Consider the following 21,224-nt stretch of genomic DNA (forward strand, 5'->3'; position numbering starts at 1 on the left):
GCATCTGAATGATGTCATTTACACAGCGCTCTAGGTGCTCCGACCTCAATAATAAATATTTAAATACACCCGTGATCTGCGTGAGTACACGTTGAGGGATCTTGGCCTCAGTCTTTACTCGTTTTGTGTACTGCAACAGACAACATTCTTGATACATTTGCCATCAGTTCATCTGGTTACACATCTCAGGGTCTCATATAATATTTAAAGGAAACAGGGATATTGTGAAAACATTACACGAAAAGAAGTCCAGAACAACTGAGTAAAAGTGAGGACATGCCTGGATAGTACTTGTAATTTATTTTGATTAAATTTAGTATACTTTTTGTTTTGTGGTGAGCAGGTCCATATTTGACAGTTTAAATGGCCCTGTGTACCTATAAGCATGTTTGTACAGTTAACTAGGCAGTACCTTCTGTCCTCTTCTCAAAGCTTCTTTCCCTTCCTCCAATCCTCCAACCTTCTAGTGGTCTCTCTAGTTCCCTGCTGAGAGAACAAGCAAACCATGTCATCTTTAGTTTTTCTCTACAGTTATCTGCATCTTCAGTCTGGTGTTGTTGTTGTTGTTGTTGTTGTTGTTGTTGTGGTTTTTTTTTTTTTTTTTTTTTTTTTTTTTTTTTTTTTTTTTTTTTTTTTTTTTTTTTTTTTTTTTTTTTTTTGCAATCTTCAGTTAATTGGTAATGGCTTGTTTAATTTATCTTCTTATTGTGTCTTCTTCTATAAATACATAAATTTAAGTTCCCTGCCACAATTTGTCTGTGTGTTAAAGGCTAATCTCAAGAACTACTGTAGGAATTTTGATACGGTTTTCACTTGTAGAGAGACTGAGTCACGGAGAAGATTTGTGTGTACAAGGTGGGCAGAAACAGTCTGAAAAGCTTATAAAAGTGTTACAGGGTGGTGTGTGCTGAGGAATAATTGTTAAGAAAAAAATTCAATGCATTATGCCGTTTCAGAGTCATTTAGCGTCGAAGTTAGCCGATCGGGTCATTGCGCGCACTGTTTCGAGCAGCCTGTCAGGAATAGTATTGCCAGACGTGTTCTTTGTTTCATTTCCTCAGACTGAACAAGAGTGCAATACAAATATCACTATGTTCATTGCTGTTGGAAGTGTGTGGCAAGCCTCTCTCTGTCATCGACCTACCGCGCCTCTTTCTGTGGAAATTCGCAGGGAAACAAACTCTTCAGACACGTTCGGCACCACTGTCGCACTCAGGCTGCATAAATTTCCACCTGCAATGATCGGACTCGCTAATGTCAATGCAAAATAACTCAGAAATGGTGGAACATATCATATTTTTTACTTAGCAATTATTTCTCAGCGCAAACTTCCTTACCGCACCCTTATGAGTTTTTCAGACCGTTTCGACTACTCTGTGTAATCGATAAATAGTGTGTGTAAGTGGCCAAACTATAATGAATTCGAGTGCCCCACCATTATGAAAACAATCCCATTCCCAAGTAGAAGTCAATGACAGAATGCTTGGAATCGCGTAACGCCACTTTACTGCAGCACTAGGCCGGTGTGAGCTAGAGCTAGTGCTACTTGGAAACTTCCAACTTCCTAAACAACTGGTAATACAGGATGTATCAGATATTAAGCTGCTGATAGCATATTTTTTGGTGCAGAGTTAATGTTTAAGGCATGTGAAGGGAAATCCAGTAGAAAGTCACACAGAAAATGCTACTCTTGCTGGACTGATGATGGAATCCAGTGGGCGGCTAACCCTCCACTGTGTAAACAAAACTGCCGTTATGCCTGACTAGTCATCTTTCCACAGTTGTTTAGTACTACTTGTATGAACAGGAGGGGCTGGAGAGCTAATTTAATCTGATTTATATGCTTTTTGATTTTCTACTTTAGCAGAAAATTAATTTGATACATTTACTAGTATATCAGTGTACTCTGTGCAAGCCGTAACAGTTTTCTATATGATCTTTAGTAGTCCAACAAGTAGACTTCTAGTGTTTGTTTTCATACGATATTTAGAGGTAGGAAATGTTCTGATTTTTGTTAGTGTAATTTGACTTTCTGTGACTGCTGTATGTGTCCCAATATTGGAGTGTCAAGAGCAGTGTAGCTGTGTCCTGGAAGAATTGTTATAGGATTTTCTAACTGAAGAATATGTTTCTCGGTTACTTACTTTCTTTTTCTTTCCAGCTGATTTGCCTCCACCCATCTTGGTGTTAAGAGAGTAACCATTATTGAGAGACACATCTAATTCCCTTCACCTTCTCCAACCAACCCCCTCCCCCTACTTCCGAAGAACCTTAGATATACATGGCTTATCATCTAAAATTTGCACCACTTTTATCTGATGACAGTTCAAGAAACTGTTGTAAGTGATAGAAGTCAGGGGTACTTAATTTCATTTCATGAGAAATACTCTTAACTCTTGTATCAAAGAAGATACTAAAGCAAGTATGTTTTTTATATATGGAATGATGTACTTTAATGATATGTCAAAACTCCTGAAAAGATGAGTAAAGTGATATAACACATTCTTAATTTCGATGTTGAAACTTTTCACAGAAGTATACGAGAAATGTGCTAAACTTAAAGTGAGGCGGTCAGAATCTTCTACTGAAGTGTAAACCCTGTCAAGTGCCAGATTCCATCACTATGTGCAGCAAGGAGACAGGTCCTCCACTATTAATATAAAAATATTTTCTCTCGGCATTGCTTTATATGACGTAGATACAGGGTCAGCTATGATTGTTGGAAATTTTAGCATAGTAGAAAGGGATTAGGAAAACTGTACCTACCTCATCACCAAGGTTGCCAACACAGGCCTGTGTGGTGGCAGCAGTTGATTCTGAGGGAAGCTGACAAGTTTTTGCACCAATGTCCCAGATGAAATTCCAAATCTTTTTGCAGCGGCTCGTGAAATGAGACTGCATACGTGACACTGTCGACAGTGATACGTCCGTCGGATAGGGACCCCCAAAGTGTTATTTGGGAGAGGTAGGCCGTGTGCCAGCATTCCGTTTCACCCTTTCCGTCCTGTCACCGTCAGTGTACAACACGGACAGAGCGTTACAATGCTGTACTTGTCTTTTAGAGACCTTTAGAATGCCGTCAAAAGAATAGTATATCACTCTGTAAAAAAAAATGTTTGTTCTATATCTTGATTGGTAAGAGAGTGAAGACAGTTGACTGTATTAAGCATACTACAAAATTGTGTGTTCCTCTGTCCACTATGATTTACCAACAATCCCATTTCATTGTCTCATACATAAAAGGGGGTACATGTTGTATGTGACTCCCTACATATTATGTGATATGTACCTACAGTGTCCTGCATCCTGGATGCACTTCTTCTAGACGCTAATATGTATACGAGGTACAATGTGTGTCAGAGCGGAGCACGCGTGAGGTGCTGGACTACCAGCGGTCGGCGGCACGTCAGTACCGGCACTCGCTGGAGCGGCTGCGCAAGATCAACGAGACGGTGGACTACTTGCTGCGACTGGTGGAGAACACGCGCTCCGAGCTGGACACCCGACTCGGCTGGGTCACCCGCCTTGCTGGGGATGCAGGTAGGTGGTGGCTATCTGCAGTTCCTGTCCCGCCTAGGGCGTGTGCTGTATTTTTCCTTCTTTTCCTGCTGTTGTTTATTTTGTAAGATTTGTGGTGGGTCTTATACCAGAACTAGCGGGAAGTTGTGTCCCTCTCCGATATAACAGGGCAGTAGTTTGCCGACCCCAGTACACCGCCACATGATAGTAGTATTGCCTCTATCCTCTCTTCTCAGAGTGGTCCGGATCATTCTGCGCCACCTCCCTGCCAATCCAACTGTGGTGAAGATCTGTGGAATGCTTCTGCAAGTTCTCTCTATTGCGCTACTAAATAAATAGCGACACATCTCACAAACAAGGGCACATTTTGCCCAGCATTTTCATTATTACTTTTCTCAACACAACTAACAATTGCTACAGTAATACCACTCTCTTGAGTACATTCAAACGTCTGTACGTGCGTACTGAAGGAGCTGAGAGAAAAAAAAAAAACCAGAAAATCAACTACCACTCTTCCATTGTTCATTACACCCATGTTGGTGCGTCATTTACTGCACGGTTCTCGGATTCAGGCACTTGCTGCACCGTGGCACAAATGACTCGGGCAACCAGTGGTTGTAATACCAGTTTTACTGGTCCCCTTCTCACAATTCCAACACTGCTCCTCATACAACAAAGGAAAAAACACAGTTTCCAACTACATTTATCCTTATTCAATTTACTTAAGAGCATCTCTTGTTGACAGCTTCCCAGTGGTGTGTTGGGATGTTTCCAAATATCACGAAACACTACAGGCGGCAAGCTCCCAGTTACTTAGGTGTGAGTTAAATATTTGTACAAAGATGTGTTAGTAAATAATCTACCACTTTTTCCACCAGAACATCAACATTTCATGTACAGATACCATTTTTCTATGTAGTCTCCATGACATTCTGTGGCCTTATGCCAGAGTTGTGTAAAAGCATTTATTCCTGTTCGGTAAAAGAGCTTGTCCTCTACTCGGTCATCTTTCCACTATAGAAATTTTGCTGTCATCATCATTAAAGTTCGTTCCACATAGAGAATCCTTAAATGGCCCAAAAAGACAAGAATCAAAGAGCGTCAGGTTTGGACTATAGGATGGATGAGGCAGTGATGTCCGACCCAATTTGCTGACTTGTTGCCGAGGTCTGAGACTTGTGTGTGGGCTTGCATTATCTTGTTGGAGCAAGATTTCTTTTGATATCTTGTCAGTCTGAACATGTCAAAAATAGTTCTTAAGTTTGTCTGTATTCTTCAAATATGCCTCTGAATTAATGGTTCACTTTTGGTAAGAGAATGACACGTTCACTGTCCAAGAACACTGTCACCGTGGCGTTGCCAGCAGAGGGAACTGCCTCGAGTTTCTTCTTCTTTTTGTGATTGTGGGTGCTGCTACTCCACTGATGGTGTTTTTGCTTCCAGCTGAGTTATGCACGCGGGGTTTGTCACCTGTAATGGTATGTAACAGAAAGGCCACTCCATTGATGTCAAACTGCTCCAACAGTTCACTTCAAATGCTTTTTATTTTCGTCTTTTCGTGGAGCACATCTTAGAGCATTTGAGGTTTTCAATCGTCGTACACACATTCCAGTGCTCACCAATAGCTGTAGAGCAAATTGTCGAGCTGTGATGTGCCAGCCTGCACAAATAGCGGCATACGCACGCTCACTGGGCATGATGTTTAGAACACATCAGATGAATTCGTAATTGCGAATAATGACTTCCATCAGCTGTAAAATGGAATGATAATAATTGTAACAGCTGTGGTCGCCACATTGCATTGTCATCAGAATACCACAGGTACTGCTGTATCGTATTGATGTCTAAAATGTGGCCAAGTAGGGGACTTATTTTCTGTACTTCCTGACACTTCTACACTACTCATTACCCCACAGTACTACTATTAACTCCATTATTAGCACATACTGGACACTAACATTTGTGGATAGTCACCATGTTTTCTTTTTCTGCAATCGAGATTTCAATTATATCATGCTGCTTGTAATGAGAGTCATATGTAGACGCCATTTTGGTGATACACAACAGCTCTACCTTCTTTCAGAACTGTTCGAAACCCGCACACATGCAGAAGAAACATCAAATTTGAGGCACCTAACAAGGCATATTCCTGAATAAGGAATGAAGCCTGCAGTATTCTGGTAGGATTATTTTCATTTTAAATTCACTGTTGTGCATGTGACTAATGCTTTACTGTGGGAAAACAAATGATGCTAGAGTCCAACTATTTGGGCATCCCCAAAATATTATTCCTTTGTTTCCGCTCCATGTATCAGGTAAATGTGGGTACTCCACTATCTTAACATATGTGTGGCAGATTTTCTGATATTCACCTAGTCTCTTCTCTAGAAGCTAAAGGCTGATAATTTCCAATCCATTTTAATGCATAATTAATGCAGTGAGCTTTCACATGTGACGTGCAGAATATCTTGTAAATACAGTAAGTAGCACTTTACGAGAAAAATGTGAATGTCTCTGATTAATCGTGTTTCTCAGTTGTCTTTGCAGTGCCGTGTCCACATTAAACTGACTAATTGGGAGCTCGGTGCAATTACCTCTTTTTTTAAATCAAAATAAATAAAAAACCGTCGGGGAGTCACAGGAATAAAATTGCTATGTGACTTTGTTAGAGATGTAATACTTTCATTTTTTGGAACTGATATCCATTATCGTCAGTAAGAGGCGCGTCCCACTGCCGTAAATACTCTCTCGTGTTTCTCGTGACGTGAAAGCACACGACCTCTGAATGTTATCTTGAGCAATTTGTTGCTACGCCTGAAAACCGTAGTGTGCTTTTAACGAAGACGGCCGTCTGAGGCTAGCACGGAACTGTACGACTTTCCGTCGCATTCCAGACGTACCCTGTGGCCGAAAACCCGGGGAACCGGGCAGGCCGGTCCGAGATCTGTACGTTTCTCAGGGCAGCTGCGGTGTGAACCACAGTGCGGGGCCTCGCGTTATCCTGTAGGAATACACCGTTCGGAGCCCTGGTCGTGAAGGGTACGGCGACAGGATTTACCGTTCGTACCGGACATTGGCGAGCTGAAGTGGTTCCTCGAATTTCTGTGAGTAGCACAGTACACTTCACAGTCGATCGTCGTACCGTGAGGGAGCACGTCGAACAGAATGACCCCGTCAGAGTCCGAGAATACTATTGTCGTGGCTTCACCGAGTGAGGCCGTGGCTTTGAACTTATACTTCACAGTCGGTGTGCCGGCACTCCACGTGTTGCCGTTTTGTTTCCGGTTCAAAGTGACAAACCCGTGCTCAGTCAGCTGTGGCGACGATCGACAAAACATTTTCACAGTCGGCCCCGTAACGCACGAGCAGTTCTGCTCACGGGGTCCTCCATCACTCTTTACGGTCTTCTGCTAGACGACGAGGGACCCGGCGGACGCACACGTGTGAGTACCCCGACCAGTGGACGAGTGTATCGGCACCAGCGACAGAGGTGTTTGTGTGTCCGGACGTTCCCACACTGTGGGAAGCACAGCTGTGTGCGGCCGGCTGGCATGTGGGAGATCCGGCAGGTTTGCGCGACCTTGTCGGGATAGCAGCTCGCACGGTGACTCGCTGTGCTTTTCTTCACTGCTAGGTCTCTGTAGACAGTCTGCTAGCACTTATATCTGCGAATCTCTGATTTTCCACAAAAAAAAGATCCGACGGAGCTCTCCGCTTGCATCGTACCTCCGTTACGTGTGCCATTTTGAATGCCGCGTGTAGTGTCGCCACCTACCGGAATGTCGTGAAACTGTAAGGACCGAAGGGGAGGGGGGACATTCCACGAAGTCCCACGACAAACACCGAATTGTTTCAGCCGAAATTGACCCGGAAAAGAAATGGGTCGCATTACTTATTTATCGCCCCTTTTATAAATGGCACAAACTGTGCTTTGCCATTTTCTCAAAATTAAACTTAAGTGCAGCCTTACATAATTTTTCAGTAATTGAAACAAGAAGACTACATAAATGTCTAAATTTTGCTGCATCAGTGCTGGAAACCAGGACAAAGAAACATTTGCGGCATATCTCGTTTTAGCGACGAAGCGGTCTTCCGCAAAAGTGAGGGTTAACCGTCGCAACATTCGAATATGAGATACAGGAGAGGATTTGTGCATAATTGCCCTTCAGCTTAACTTACCGAAAGTTAATATGTGTTAAAAGAGTGCGGTGTCAACACAAAAATTGTACTCGGTCCCCCCTCCCCCTGCAACGTTAGGTGCATTGTGGAACCCCTTAGCAAGATAGCGTTCAGAACCCCATCCGATATGTGGAGGAGGCCTTACCTGCGGCTGTCGAGTGTGCGGGGTGCGGTCTCGTCTTCTGAAAATTGTGGCTCACGTTGGCACTGACAACGCCTGTTGCACGCTTCTGAGGCCGTCCTCAGTTCAGGCGGCTGGCGCAGGTGGTGAAGGCTGCAGGCCTGGCACACAGGCTGCGAGCAGAGCTTGCAATTAGCAGTACTGTTCCCAGAGTCAGTGAGGGTTCTTAGATTTGGAGCCAAGTGCAGGATCTCGACCAAACGTTTTGTCGACTCTGCACAGTCTTGGCTGCGGAATTCTGGACCCACGTTATTGTGTAGAACTCCCGTTGATAGGTTGAGGGTGTGCTACACAAAGGAAGCAACTACTTGGACAGCTGAGTACTTTTGCAGTGCACACGATTTTTAAGGCTAAATTGTAAGTTGAGGTTCTCTAATAAACACTCACCAGACGACACGAAGGTAGTGAAATCGGATCGCATTCAAACATTTGATCAGTAAACTGTTAAAGTATCCTTATCAGAGCTCCCAAATTTACTGCCCTCCAGGTAAGTTCTCGTGCCGAAACCCGAAGTAGAAAGCTCAGATATTTAGTGAGTCGTGGAACACGTATCGAAAAGCCAGATTAAGAGGTCTCTTGAGGTCCAGTTTGAGTGTGATAGTGAAGTTATCTGGTTGTGTATAAGAGATACAGATGAAATGTTAATTGTTGGATGTTTTACCTACTGAGTATAGACTGATATGTCTGTGGATTCATTGTAGGGGATACAAACAGACAAGTCTTGCAGTGTGCTTTTGAACACAGTTTTCCGAAAACTGTCGTGAGCAGCTAGTTTGACAAATCACATGCAATGGAAATATTATAAAACTTGTAGCTACAAACAGGCCTGGCCTTGTCGACAGGGATTGGTGGCAGTGTCATCGTAGCGACTTTGGTTAGTAAAGTTAATAAGTCAATACGGAAGCTTGGTGGGTATTTATGCTAGAAAAAGCAGATAAGCAGTTGTTAGCATCCCATTTAGACGATAAATGGACATTATTTAGTTCCACGATAACAGATGTAGAGGAATTGTGTGTAAAGTTTAAACATATTCAGGGTGTCTACGACCCAGGACAGCCGGGAAATCTGGGAAAAACCCGGGAATTTTTTCATCCGGGAGAAAACCGGGAATTTTCCGAATTCCGGGAATTTTTCATTGTTTTAGCTTTCAGTTAAATTTTTGTAATTTTGACTGCAGAATTGATTCTCTAGCAAAGAATGTTATTCTATCCTGCTACTGGAGAATGATACTGCAGCAAGAAAATATAAACGAGAGGGAAAAACATAAAACTTCAGTGGCAAAGGAAATGTGCAATTTACAACAACAAAACACCGTGCACGCACAAGCGTCTGCAAATAGCAAAAATACGTCAAAGGCCGTAGGGCGCAGACTGTAATTCTTCGTAACAATAAACTGCTTGCTATGAGCATGATGTCACAACTGTTCACATTAGGTTCATTTGACCAATTGCCAGCGGTCTGTTGCGCATGCGCATTTGACTCGCGTATAAGCAGTAACTTCTCCCGCTTCCCGCTACTTGAAGTTTGGCTGTTAGCTGTATCGGTAGTAGCAGCAAGCAGCGAGATGCAAATGAGAAAAAATTTTCTCCCGCGCCCTGGCTGCCAGATTCACTCTTGCACTTAGTTGTAGTGGGGAGGGGGTTAACCTCCACGTGACCCGTGTTTACGTTAAGTGATTTCGCTGCTTCTCTTCGTGTACAGCTCCCACATCAAATGAAAACAAAACAGATATCAGGTGAATTAAAATACATTCACATAATTACGGAGGGCAAAAATATATTATTAATTTCAGTTTTCTGATTTTATTTTATTTCCAAGTTTGTAGCAGTCAAACATTAATCGCCTTGCAGAACAGTGAAGTTAATTTTGCAAGTTTGCTAAAGAAATTTGGCTTTATTAATCTTTCCGCTGAGGCAGTCATTTTATTTGAAACGAAGTGTTTCATTCTACAGTATTGCCTAGTTCCAACTGTTCGCTGAATTTCAAGTGCACGTTATCATCATCTGCCATACATGGCATTATGCCATAATAAAGAACCAAAAATGAGATCGCAGAGTATTGGTACTCCAAGAAATTTTACATCCCAAAAACCACACTGAAAAGCTTAATATCAGATGGGACCTACTGCATTGTGAATCTGGAAAAAGCCAATTTGCACTCAAGCCGAATTATGCATTTTAGTATAGTTTACGAAATTCCGATGCTCTTTGGAGTACCCTCTGATGACCTGTTTCTTTTATGGTGTAATGTAAGCTCTGTTAGTGCTTTATACACACGAACACGTGGGCTTCCTACACCAATACAGTTGCACACGCACAGTAATGCCTGTTTTTCTGGCGCTCTCTGGCAACTGGTAAATCGAACCTATTTCTACCAGTCTCTGGATAGTATTGCAAACGGTGGTTAGAAAAGCGTTACTTTCAAAGTAAATTTCTGAATTATGTTACATGTGAGAAAGTGGGATGGATATCTAAATCACAGAGCGTTCGTAACTGAACAGTTTGAGGACCAGCCACGTACAAGAATTTCGAGCCGAGACATTTATGTCAGAATTTTAAATTTACTGGCACATTTGTGTGATGTATCTTAAAGTGTAACACACACAAAAAAAAAAAAAAAAAAAAAAAAAATCATCAATATTACATCTGAAAACTTACAAGGGAACCTCCCCATCGCACCCCCCTCAGATTTAGTTATAAGTTGGCACAGTGGATAGGCCTTGAAAAACTAAACACAGATCAATCGAGAAAACAGGAAGAAGTTGTGTGGAACTATGAAAAAAATAAGCAAAATATACAAACTGAGTAGTGCATGTGTAAGATAGGCAATATCAAGGCTGATCTCATCTCAGGAGTGCTGTGGTCCCGCGGTTAGCATTAGCATCTAAGTTCCTGGGTTCAAGTCTTCCCTCGAGTGAAAATTTTAATTACTTTATTTCAGCAAAGTTATGATCTGTCCGTTCGTTCATTGACGTCTCTGTTCACTGTAATAAGTTTAGTGTCTGTGTTTTGCGACCGCACCGCAAAACCGTGCAATTAGTAGACGAAAGGACGTGCCTCTCCAATGGGAACGGAAAACATTTGATCGCAAGGTCATAGGTCAACCGATTCCTCCACAGGAAGACACGTCTGATATATTCTATACGACACTGGTGACGGCATGTGCTTCACATGACAGGAATATGTTGTCGACCCACCTAACTTGTACACTTGGCGAATGGGTAAAAAGATTCTTCTACCTTGCCCGATTTAGGTTTCCTTGTGGATGTGATAACCACTCCCAAAAAAGTGATGAAAACATAATAGTTTGTCACATAAACTGCAACAAATGAATGCAACAGTTTCACAGTCGCACAGTTTTCCCCTGTGCTCTGTCAAAATATATGTTTTTAACGTTTTCAAATTTTTCCGTTTGTAGACCGTCAAATCCTGCATATGTCCAAGCAAATCTGAACATGTCCTGGAATTTTGGAGAGTGAAGTTGATTATGTGTGAGTGCCTGAACTTTGATAATTGTCTGAAAACAAAAAATTAAACTTTTCACTCGAGGGTAGACTTGAACCAAGGACCTCTCGTTTCGCAGGTGCTCACACTAACCACGGGACCACGGCGCTCCTGAGCTCATGTTATCCTTGATGTTGCTTATCTTGCGCATGGACTACTCAGTTTGTATATTTTGCTTATTTTTTTCGTAGTTCCACACAACTTCTTCCTGTTTTCTCGATTGATCTGTGTTCAGTTTTTCAAGGCCTATCCACTGTGCCAACTTACAACTAAATCTGAGGGGGGTGCGATGGGGATATTCCCTTGTTAGCTTCTGTTGTAGCATGTTAATGTTAGAGACCAAAATTATATGTGAAAGCTTAGCTTTTCTTGTAGATACACTCCTGGAAATTGAAATAAGAACACCGTGAATTCATTGTCCCAGGAAGGGGAAACTTTATTGACACATTCCTGGGGTCAGATACATCACATGATCACACTGACAGAACCACAGGCACATAGACACAGGCAACAGAGCATGCACAATGTCGGCACTAGTACAGTGTATATCCACCTTTCGCAGCAATGCAGGCTGCTATTCTCCCATGGAGACGATCGTAGAGATGCTGGATGTAGTCCTGTGGAACGGCTTGCCATGCCATTTCCACCTGGCGCCTCAGTTGGACCAGCGTTCGTGCTGGACGTGCAGGCCGCGTGAGACGACGCTTCATCCAGTCCCAAACATGCTCAATGGGGGACAGATCCAGAGATCTTGCTGGCCAGGGTAGTTGACTTACACCTTCTAGAGCACGTTGGGTGGCACGGGATACATGCGGACGTGCATTGTCCTGTTGGAACAGCAAGTTCCCTAGCCCGTCTAGGAATGGTAGAACGATGGGTTCGATGACGGTTTGGATGTACCGTGCACTATTCAGTGTCCCCTCGACGATCACCAGTGGTGTACGGCCAGTGTAGGAGATCGCTCCCCACACCATGATGCCGGGTGTTGGCCCTGTGTGCCTCGGTCGTATGCAGTCCTGATTGTGGCACTCACCTGCACGGCGCCAAACACGCATACGACCATCATTGGCACCGAGGCAGAAGCGACTCTCATCGCTGAAGACGACACGTCTCCATTCGTCCCTCCATTCACGCCTGTCGCGACACCACTGGAGGCGGGCTGCACGATGTTGGGGCGTGAGCGGAAGACGGCCTAACGGTGTGCGGGACCGTAGCCCAGCTTCATGGAGACGGTTGCGAATGGTCCTCGCCGATACCCCAGGAGCAACAGTGTCCCTAATTTGCTGGGAAGTGGCGGTGCGGTCCCCTACGGCACTGCGTAGGATCCTACGGTCTTGGCGTGCATCCGTGCGTCGCTGCGGTCCAGTCCCAGGTCGACGGGCACGTGCACCTTCCGCCGACCACTGGCGACAACATCGATGTACTGTGGAGACCTCACGCCCCACGTGTTGAGCAATTCGGCGGTACGTCCACCCGGCCTCCCGCATGCCCACTATACGCCCTCGCTCAAAGTCCGTCAACTGCACATACGGTTCACGTCCACACTGTCGCGGCATGCTACCAGTGTTAAAGACTGCGATGGAGCTCCGTATGCCACGGCAAACTGGCTGACACTGACGGCGGCGGTGCACAAATGCTGCGCAGATAGCGCCATTCGACGGCCAACACCGCGGTTCCTGGTGTGTCCGCTGTGCCGTGCGTGTGATCATTGCTTGTACAGCCCTCTCGCAGTGTCCCGAGCAAGTATGGTGGGTCTGACACACCGGTGTCAATGTGTTCTTTTTTCCATTTCCAGGAGTGTATACGGTACTGTGTACATTAATGTAAACCGTTAACTTTTCCTCTTGCTTGTCCGCGCTATGTAACCAGTGATCTTGCTATTGGCTGACTATCACACGTGTCCTATGCTCTGAATAGCTGCTGTCATCGGCTGACGAGATCTTGTGGCTTGAGGTATGACTCGCTTACAAAAGGACATCGCAACCTCGGTTTCAACGCTCCGGAAACTAACGCGCTGTGCTTGGTGCAATTCGAATTTATACTTTCGTAATACGAAAATATGCAGCGTATATGTTGCTGCAAATCAAAGGTCTTTCCAAACCTTTTCTGTCCCGTCTTTTCTTTCTTTTTTCTTTTTTTTTTTTTCCAGGAAGTTCTGCGCGATTGTATAAAACGTTAATCATTCAAAGGATTGATAAGTTTTACAGTTCCGAGGGAAAATCTACGGAAAACCAACTGTCACTTAGCACAGAAAAAGTGTATTTTCGCCCGGGAAAAAGCATATTTTTTAAATGGAATATCCGGGAGAAATCCGGGAATTTTTTTTCCTTGTCCCCGTATACACCCTGATATTGTAAATTGTGCTCTGGAGAAGTATGTGCAGAATAAGTGGGTTAAGGATGAAAAAGACCTGTTGTGGTTTAACAAAAATTCGGAAATTGCTGACGAAGTGAAGGATGTTGCACACTCAGTTCAGAAGAGAATGTGCAAATGATGACAGACAAAAGTTAGGAGAGTCCGCACCTCGTGGTCGTGCGGTAGCGTTCTCGCTTCCCGCGCCCGGGTTCGATTCCCGGCGGAGTCAGGGATTTTCTCTGCCTCGTGATGACTGGGTGTTGTGTGATGTCCTTAGGTTAGTTAGGTTTAAGTAGTTCTAAGTTCTAGGGGACTGATGACCATAGATGTTAAGTCCCATAGTGCTCAGAGCCATTTGAACCAAAAGTTAGGAGACATGTGTGCATGTGTAAAAAGATTGTGTGAAACGTACAGTTAGTATCACCATCGTACATTAGCAAAAGATCTGGCAGAGAACCTGAGAAAATACTGGTCTTACGTAAAATCGCTAAGTGGGTCTGAGTCTTATGTACAGTTACTCGAGCAGTTTGGTGTGGCACTAGAAGATAGCAAAACGAAATCCAAAGTTTTCAGTTCTTCATTTAAGAAATCGTTCACTTGGGAGAATTGTACAAACATACAGTTGTTTGACCATCACAAAGACTCCCGTGTAGAGGACATTGTAATAGGCATCCTTGGTGTAGAGGGACATCTGAAAGGGTCGAAAGCCGATAAGTTGGCAGCTCTGAATTGAACCACAATACTGTTTTACAAAGAGTACTGTACGGCGTGGGTCTTTTAGCTTGCATTCATTGCAAATCTCTCGCCCAGCGCGAAGTCCCGAGTGACTGGAAAAAAGTGCGCAGACAACTCCTGTATATAAGATGGGTAAAAGAACGGACCTACAAAATTGTAGATAAATAGCCTACCATCGTATTGCAACATATTTCGTGAACATATTCTCAGTTCGAATATGATTAACTTTCTTAAGATGGGAAAACATCTGTCAGCAAATCGATACAGTTTCAGAAAGCATCACATGTTCGAAACTCAGCTTTCTCTTTTCTCACATAACATCGTGCAGACTATGGGTGAAATGCAGCAGGCACAATATATTTTCCTAGATTTCTGAAAAGCTTTTAACACAGTCCCCTACTGCAGACTGTTAACAAAGGTACAAGCTTATGGAATAGGTTCCCAGGTATGTGAACGGCTCAAAGTCTTTTTAAGTAATGGAACCCAGTATTTAGTCAATTGTTCATCGGAGATTAGGGCACCGTCAGTAGTGCTCCAGGGTGATGTGAAGGACCACTGTTGTTCTCAATATACATAAATTATCTGAGTGACACGGTGAGCAGAAGTCTGCGGTTTTTTTTGCAAATGATGCTGCGGTGTACGGGAAGGTGTCGAAGTTGAGTGACTGTAGTAAGATGTAAGATAAAATTTCCAGTTGATGTGATGAATGGCAGCTAGCTCTAAACGTGGGAAAATGTAAGTTAATACAGATGAGTAGGAAAAACAAACACGTAATATTCAAATGCAGAATTTGTAGTGGGCTGCCTGATGCAACCGTGTCAATTAAATACCTTGACACAACGTTGCAAAACGATATGGAATGGAATGAAGGATTGTCGTAGGGAAGGTGACTGTCAACTATGGTTCATTGAGAGAATTTTAAGAAAGTATGGTTCATCTGTAAAGGAGACTGCATGTAGCACACTAGTGCAACTTACTCTTGAGTACTGCTAGACTGTCTGGGAGCCCCACTCAGTCAGATTAAAGGAAGACATCAAATCAGTTCGGAGGCAGGCTGCTAGATTTGTCACCAGTAAGTTTGAACAACACGCAAGTACACTCCTGGAAATTGAAATAAGAACACCGTGAATTCATTGTCCCAGGAAGGGGAAACTTTATTAATACATTCCTGGGGTCAGATACATCACATGATCACACTGACAGAACCACAGGCACATAGACACAGGCAACAGAGCATGCACAATGTCGGCACTAGTACAGTGTATATCCACCTTTCGCAGCAATGCAGGCTCCTATTCTCCCATGGAGACGATCGTAGAGATGCTGGATGTAGTCCTCTGGAACGGCTTGCCATGCCATTTCCACCTGGCACCTCAGTTGGACCAGCGTTCGTGCTGGACGTGCAGACCGCGTGAGACGACGCTTCATCCAGTCCCAAACATGCTCAATGGGGGACAGATCCGGAGATCTTGCTGGCCAGGGTAGTTGACTTACACCTTCTAGAGCACGTTGGGTGGCACGGGATACATGCGGACGTGCATTGTCCTGTTGGAACAGCAAGTTCCCTTGCCGGTCTAGGAATGGTAGAACGATGGGTTCGATGACGGTTTGGATGTACCGTGCACTATTCAGTGTCCCCTCGACGATCACCAGTGGTGTACGGCCAGTGTAGGAGATCGCTCCCCACACCATGATGCCGGGTGTTGGCCCTGTGTGCCTCGGTCGTATGCAGTCCTGATTGTGGCGCTCACCTGCACGGCGCCAAACACGCATACGACCATCATTGGCACCGAGGCAGAAGCGACTCTCATCGCTGAAGACGACACGTCTCCATTCGTCCCTCCATTCACGCCTGTCGCGACACCACTGGAGGCGGGCTGCACGATGTTGGGGCGTGAGCGGAAGACGGCCTAACGGTGTGCGGGATCGTAGCCCAGCTTCGTGGAGACGGTTGCGAATGGTCCTCGCCGATACCCCAGGAGCAACAGTGTCCCTAATTTGCTGGGAAGTGGCGGTGCGGTCCCCTACGGCACTGCGTAGGATCCTACGGTCTTGGCGTGCATCCGTGCGTCGCTGCGGTCCGGTCCCAGGTCGACGGGCACGTGCACCTTCCGCCGACCACTGGCGACAACATCGATGTACTGTGGAGACCTCACGCCCCACGTGTTGAGCAATTCGGCGGTACGTCCACCCGGCCTCCCGCATGCCCACTATACGCCCTCGCTCAAAGTCCGTCAACTGCACATACGGTTCACGTCCACGCTGTCGTGGCATGCTACCAGTGTTAAAGACTGCGATGGAGCTCCGTATGCCACGGCAAACTGGCTGACACTGACGGCGGCGGTGCACAAATGCTGCGCAGCTAGCGCCATTCGACGGCCAACACCGCGGTTCCTGGTGTGTCCGCTGTACCGTGCGTGTGATCATTGCTTGTACAGCCCTCTCGCAGTGTCCGGAGCAAGTATGGTGGGTCTGACACACCGGTGTCAATGTGTTCTTTTTTCCATTTCCAGGAGTGTATTACAGAGGGCTTCATGACCTCGAATGGGAATCCCTGGAGAGTAGGCAACACTCTTTTCGAGGAACACTGTTCAGGAAATGTAGAGAACCAGCATTTGAAGCTGACTGCAGAACAATTCTACTGCCTCCAACATACATTTTGCATAAGGATCACCAAGATAAGAGTTTTAGGGCTTGTATGGAGCCGTATAGACAGTCTTTTTTTCTCTCTCTCTCTATTTGCGAGTTGAACAGGAAGGGAAATGAGCAGTAGCAGTACAGAGTACATTCTGCCATGCACTATACAGTTGTTTGTGGAGTATGTATGTAGGTGTATACATAAAAATATATCTAAAAACAAAGATGATGAGACTTACCAAACAAAAGCGCTGGCAGGTCGATAGACACACAAACAAACAAACACAAACATACACACAAAATTCAAGCTTTCACAGCAAACGGTTGCTTCATCAGGAAAGAGGGAAGGAGAGGGAAAGACGAAAGGATGTGGGTTTTAAGGGAGAGGGTAAGGAGTCATTCCAATCCCGGGAGCGGAAAGACTTACCTTAGGGGGAAAAAAGGACAGGTATACACTTGCGCACATACACAGACATTACAGAGGGAAATTTCTGCTTGTGTCTTGACTCGCTGAGCCAAGTTTTTGGACAGCAGTAACTACTCTAAATCACCTATTACTAACCATCTGGAGTAATCTAAACTGGAGTGGCCACATAAAACGAATAATAGGAAAAGCAAATGACAGACTTAAATTTGCAGAGAGAATTTTTCATCATCATCATCATTTAAGACTGATTATGCCTTTCAGCGTTCAGTCTGGAGCATAGCCCCCCTTACAAAATTCCTCCATGATCTCCTACTCAGTGCTAACATTGGTGCCTCTTCTGATGTTAAACCTATTACTTCAAAATCATTCTTAACCGAATCCAGGTACCTTCTCCTTGGTCTGCCCCGACTCCTCCTACCCTCTACTGCTGAACCCGTGAGTCTCTTGGGTAACCTTGCTTCTCCCATGCACGTAACATGACCCCACCATCTAAGCCTGTTCGCCCTGACTGCTACATCTATAGAGTTCATTCCCAGTTTTTCTTTGATTTCCTCATTGTGGACACCCTCCTGCAATTGTTCCCATCTACTAGTACCTGCAATCATCCTAGCTACTTTCATATCCGTAACCTCAACCTTGTTGATAAGGTAACCTGAATCCACCCAGCTTTCGTTCCCATACAACAAAGTTGGTCGAAAGATTGAACGGTGCACAGATAACTTAATCTTGGTACTGACTTCATTCTTGCAGAAGAGAGTAGATCGTAGCTGAGTGCTCACTGCGTTAGCTTTGCTACACCTCGCTTTCAGTTCTTTCACTACGTTGCCATCCTGTGAGAATATGCATCCTAAGTACTTGAAACCGTCCACCTGTTCTAACTTTGTTCCTCCTATGGGTTTCTTTCCCACTGCCATTACTTTCATTTTGGAGATGCTAATCTTCATACCATAGTCCTTACATTTTTGATCTAGCTCTGAAATATTACTTTGCAAACTTTCAATCGAATCTGCCATCACAACTAAGTCATCCGCATATGCAAGACTGCTTATTTTGTGTTCACATATCTTAATCTCACCCAGCCAGTCTATTGTTTTCAACATATGATCCATAAATAATATGAACAACAGTGGAGACAGGTTGCAGCCTTGTCTTACCCCTGAAACTACTCTGAACCATGAACTCAATTTACCGCCAACTCTAACTGCTGCCTGAGTATCCATGTAAAGACCTTTAATTGCTTGCAAAAGTTTGCCTCCTATTCCATAATCTCGTAGAACAGACAATAACTTCCTCCTAGGAACCCGGTAATATGCCTTTTCTAGATCTATAAAGCATAGATACAATTCTCTGTTCCACTCATAACACTTCTCCATTATTTGCCGTAAGCTAAAGATCTGGTCCTGACAATCTCTAAGAGGCCTAAACCCATACTGATTTTCATCCAATTGGTCCTCAACTAATACCTGAGAAGATTTTACCCACAACGCTGATTAAAGAGATACCTCTGTAGTTGTTACAATCTTTTCTGTTTCCATGTTTAAAGATTGGTGTGATTACTGCTTTTGTCCAGTCTGATGGAACCTGTCCCGACTCCCAGGCCATTTCAATTATCCTGTGTAGCCATTTAAGACCTGACATTCCACTGTATTTGATGAGTTCTGACTTAATTTCATCCACCCCAGCTGCTTTATTGCACTGCAATCTATTGACCATTTTCTACACTTCCTCAAATGTGATCCTATTTCCATCATCATTCCTATCCCATTCTACCTCGAAATCTGAAACATTACTGATCGCATTTTCACCTACATTGAGCATATTCCCTCCATCTGCCCAAGGCATCCACAGGATTCACCAGCAGTTTTCCTGACCTGTCCAAAATACTTGTCATTTCCTTCTTACCTCCCTTTCGAAGACTGCTAATTACACTCCAGAATGGTTTTCCAGCAGCTTGACCCATAGTCTCCAACCTGTTTCCAAACTCTTCCCAAGATTTCTTCTTGGATGCTGCAATTATCTGTTTGGCTTTGTTTCTTTCTTCAACATAACTTTCTCTTTCTACCTGAGTTCTAGTATGTAGCCATTTTTGATATGCCTTCTTTTTCCTTTTACAGGCTGCCTTGACTGTATCATTCCACCAAGCTGTTTGCTTCATCCTACTTTTACACACTACTGTTCCAAGACATTCTTTAGCCACTTGTAGTACTGTGTCCCTGTACCTTGTCCATTCCTTTTCCAATGACTGTAATTGACTACATTCAACTAACTGCTACCTTTCTGAGATCGCTGTTATGTACTTGTGCCTGATTTCCTTATCCTGAAGTTTCTCCACTCTTATACTCCTACATATGGACCTGACCTCCTGCACTTTCGGCCTCACAATCCCAATTTCACTACAGATTAAATAATGATCAGTGTCATCGAAGAATCCCCTGAATACACGTGTGTCCCTCACAGCCTTCCTGAATTCCTGATCTCTTATTATATAGTCAATGACAGATCTGCTTCCCCTGCCTTCCCAAGTATACCGGTGAATGTTCTTGTGTTTAAAAAGGAGTTTGTGATTACTGAGCCCATACTGGCACAGAAATCCAAGAGTTGTTTCCCGTTCCTGTTGGCCTCCATATCCTCTCCAAATTTACCCATAACCTTTTCATACCCTTCTGTTCGATTTCCAATCCTGGCGTTAAAATCACCCATGAGCAGAACACTGTCCTTGTCCTTTACTCTAACAACTACATCACTGAGTGCCTTATAAAAACTATCCATCTTATCTTGACCTGTCCCTTCACAATGCGAATATACTAACACAATCCTAATTTTCTTGCTAGACACTGTCAAATCTATCCACACCAGTCGTTCGTTTACATACCTTATTGCAACTACGCTGGGTTCCATTTCTTTCCTGATGTAAAGCCGTACACCCCATTGTGCTATTCCTGCTTTGACTCCTGACAGGTAGACCTTGTATTCTCCCACTTCCTCTTCTTTCTCACCCCTTACCCGAATGTCACTAACAGCTAAAACGTCCAGCCCCATCTTACTTGCAGCCTCTGCCAGCTCTACCTTCTTCCCAGAGTAGCCCCCATTGATATTAATAGCTCCCCATCTCATTACCATTTGTTTGCCAAGTCGTATCTTAGGAGTCCCTGGTTTGTCAGTTAGAGGCGGGAATTTTTAAAAAATTAAATCATCCACAAAAGAAGTGGCTTTAAAAGCACTTGTTTGGCCAATTCTCGAGTACTCGGTTCTCGCTCCGGTATCCTTGCCAGGTCAGATCAGTAGAAGAGATATGCGAGAACTAACGAAGAGTGGCAGGTTAAGTTACGGGATCATTTAGTGAGCACAAGAGCGTTAAAAGATATTCCACAAAGTCCAGTTGCAGGTGCTACGAGAGAGGCACCGTGCATCGTGGAGAGTTTTTACTGTCGACGTTTTGAGAGTGTGCGTTCGGAGAAGAGTCGGGCGACATATTACTCCCTGCCACATATGTCTCGCAAGCTGACCAAGACGAGAAAATGAGAGAAATTAGAACTTAAGACGGAGCTTTACTATCGGTTATTCTTTGTACACACCGTTTGCAGTTGGCACAGGGATCTGGGTGTCAGAGAGTGGTACCAGAAGTCCCCTCCGCCAGACAGTCAGGTGGTTTGTGGAGTACGGGTAGAGAAATAGAATACAACATTAA

The 21,224-nt window shown here is 44.2% G+C and overlaps 1 protein-coding gene across 8 annotated transcripts in view; it reads left to right on the forward strand.

The window, feature by feature from the left end:
• The window catches only part of LOC126108940 (protein brambleberry-like), a 202,427-nt gene that overhangs the window by 103,171 nt on the left and 78,032 nt on the right, over positions 1 to 21,224 (forward strand). For all 8 annotated transcript variants that reach the window (XM_049914316.1, XM_049914318.1, XM_049914317.1 and 5 more), the window contains exon 7: positions 3,361 to 3,540. In XM_049914316.1, coding sequence (XP_049770273.1) covers positions 3,361 to 3,540 — 180 coding nt within the window. The remainder of the gene's footprint in view (positions 1 to 3,360; positions 3,541 to 21,224) is intronic.

Source organism: Schistocerca cancellata, chromosome 11 (assembly GCF_023864275.1).
Source record: "Schistocerca cancellata isolate TAMUIC-IGC-003103 chromosome 11, iqSchCanc2.1, whole genome shotgun sequence".
Taxonomy (NCBI): Eukaryota; Metazoa; Arthropoda; class Insecta; order Orthoptera; family Acrididae; genus Schistocerca; species Schistocerca cancellata.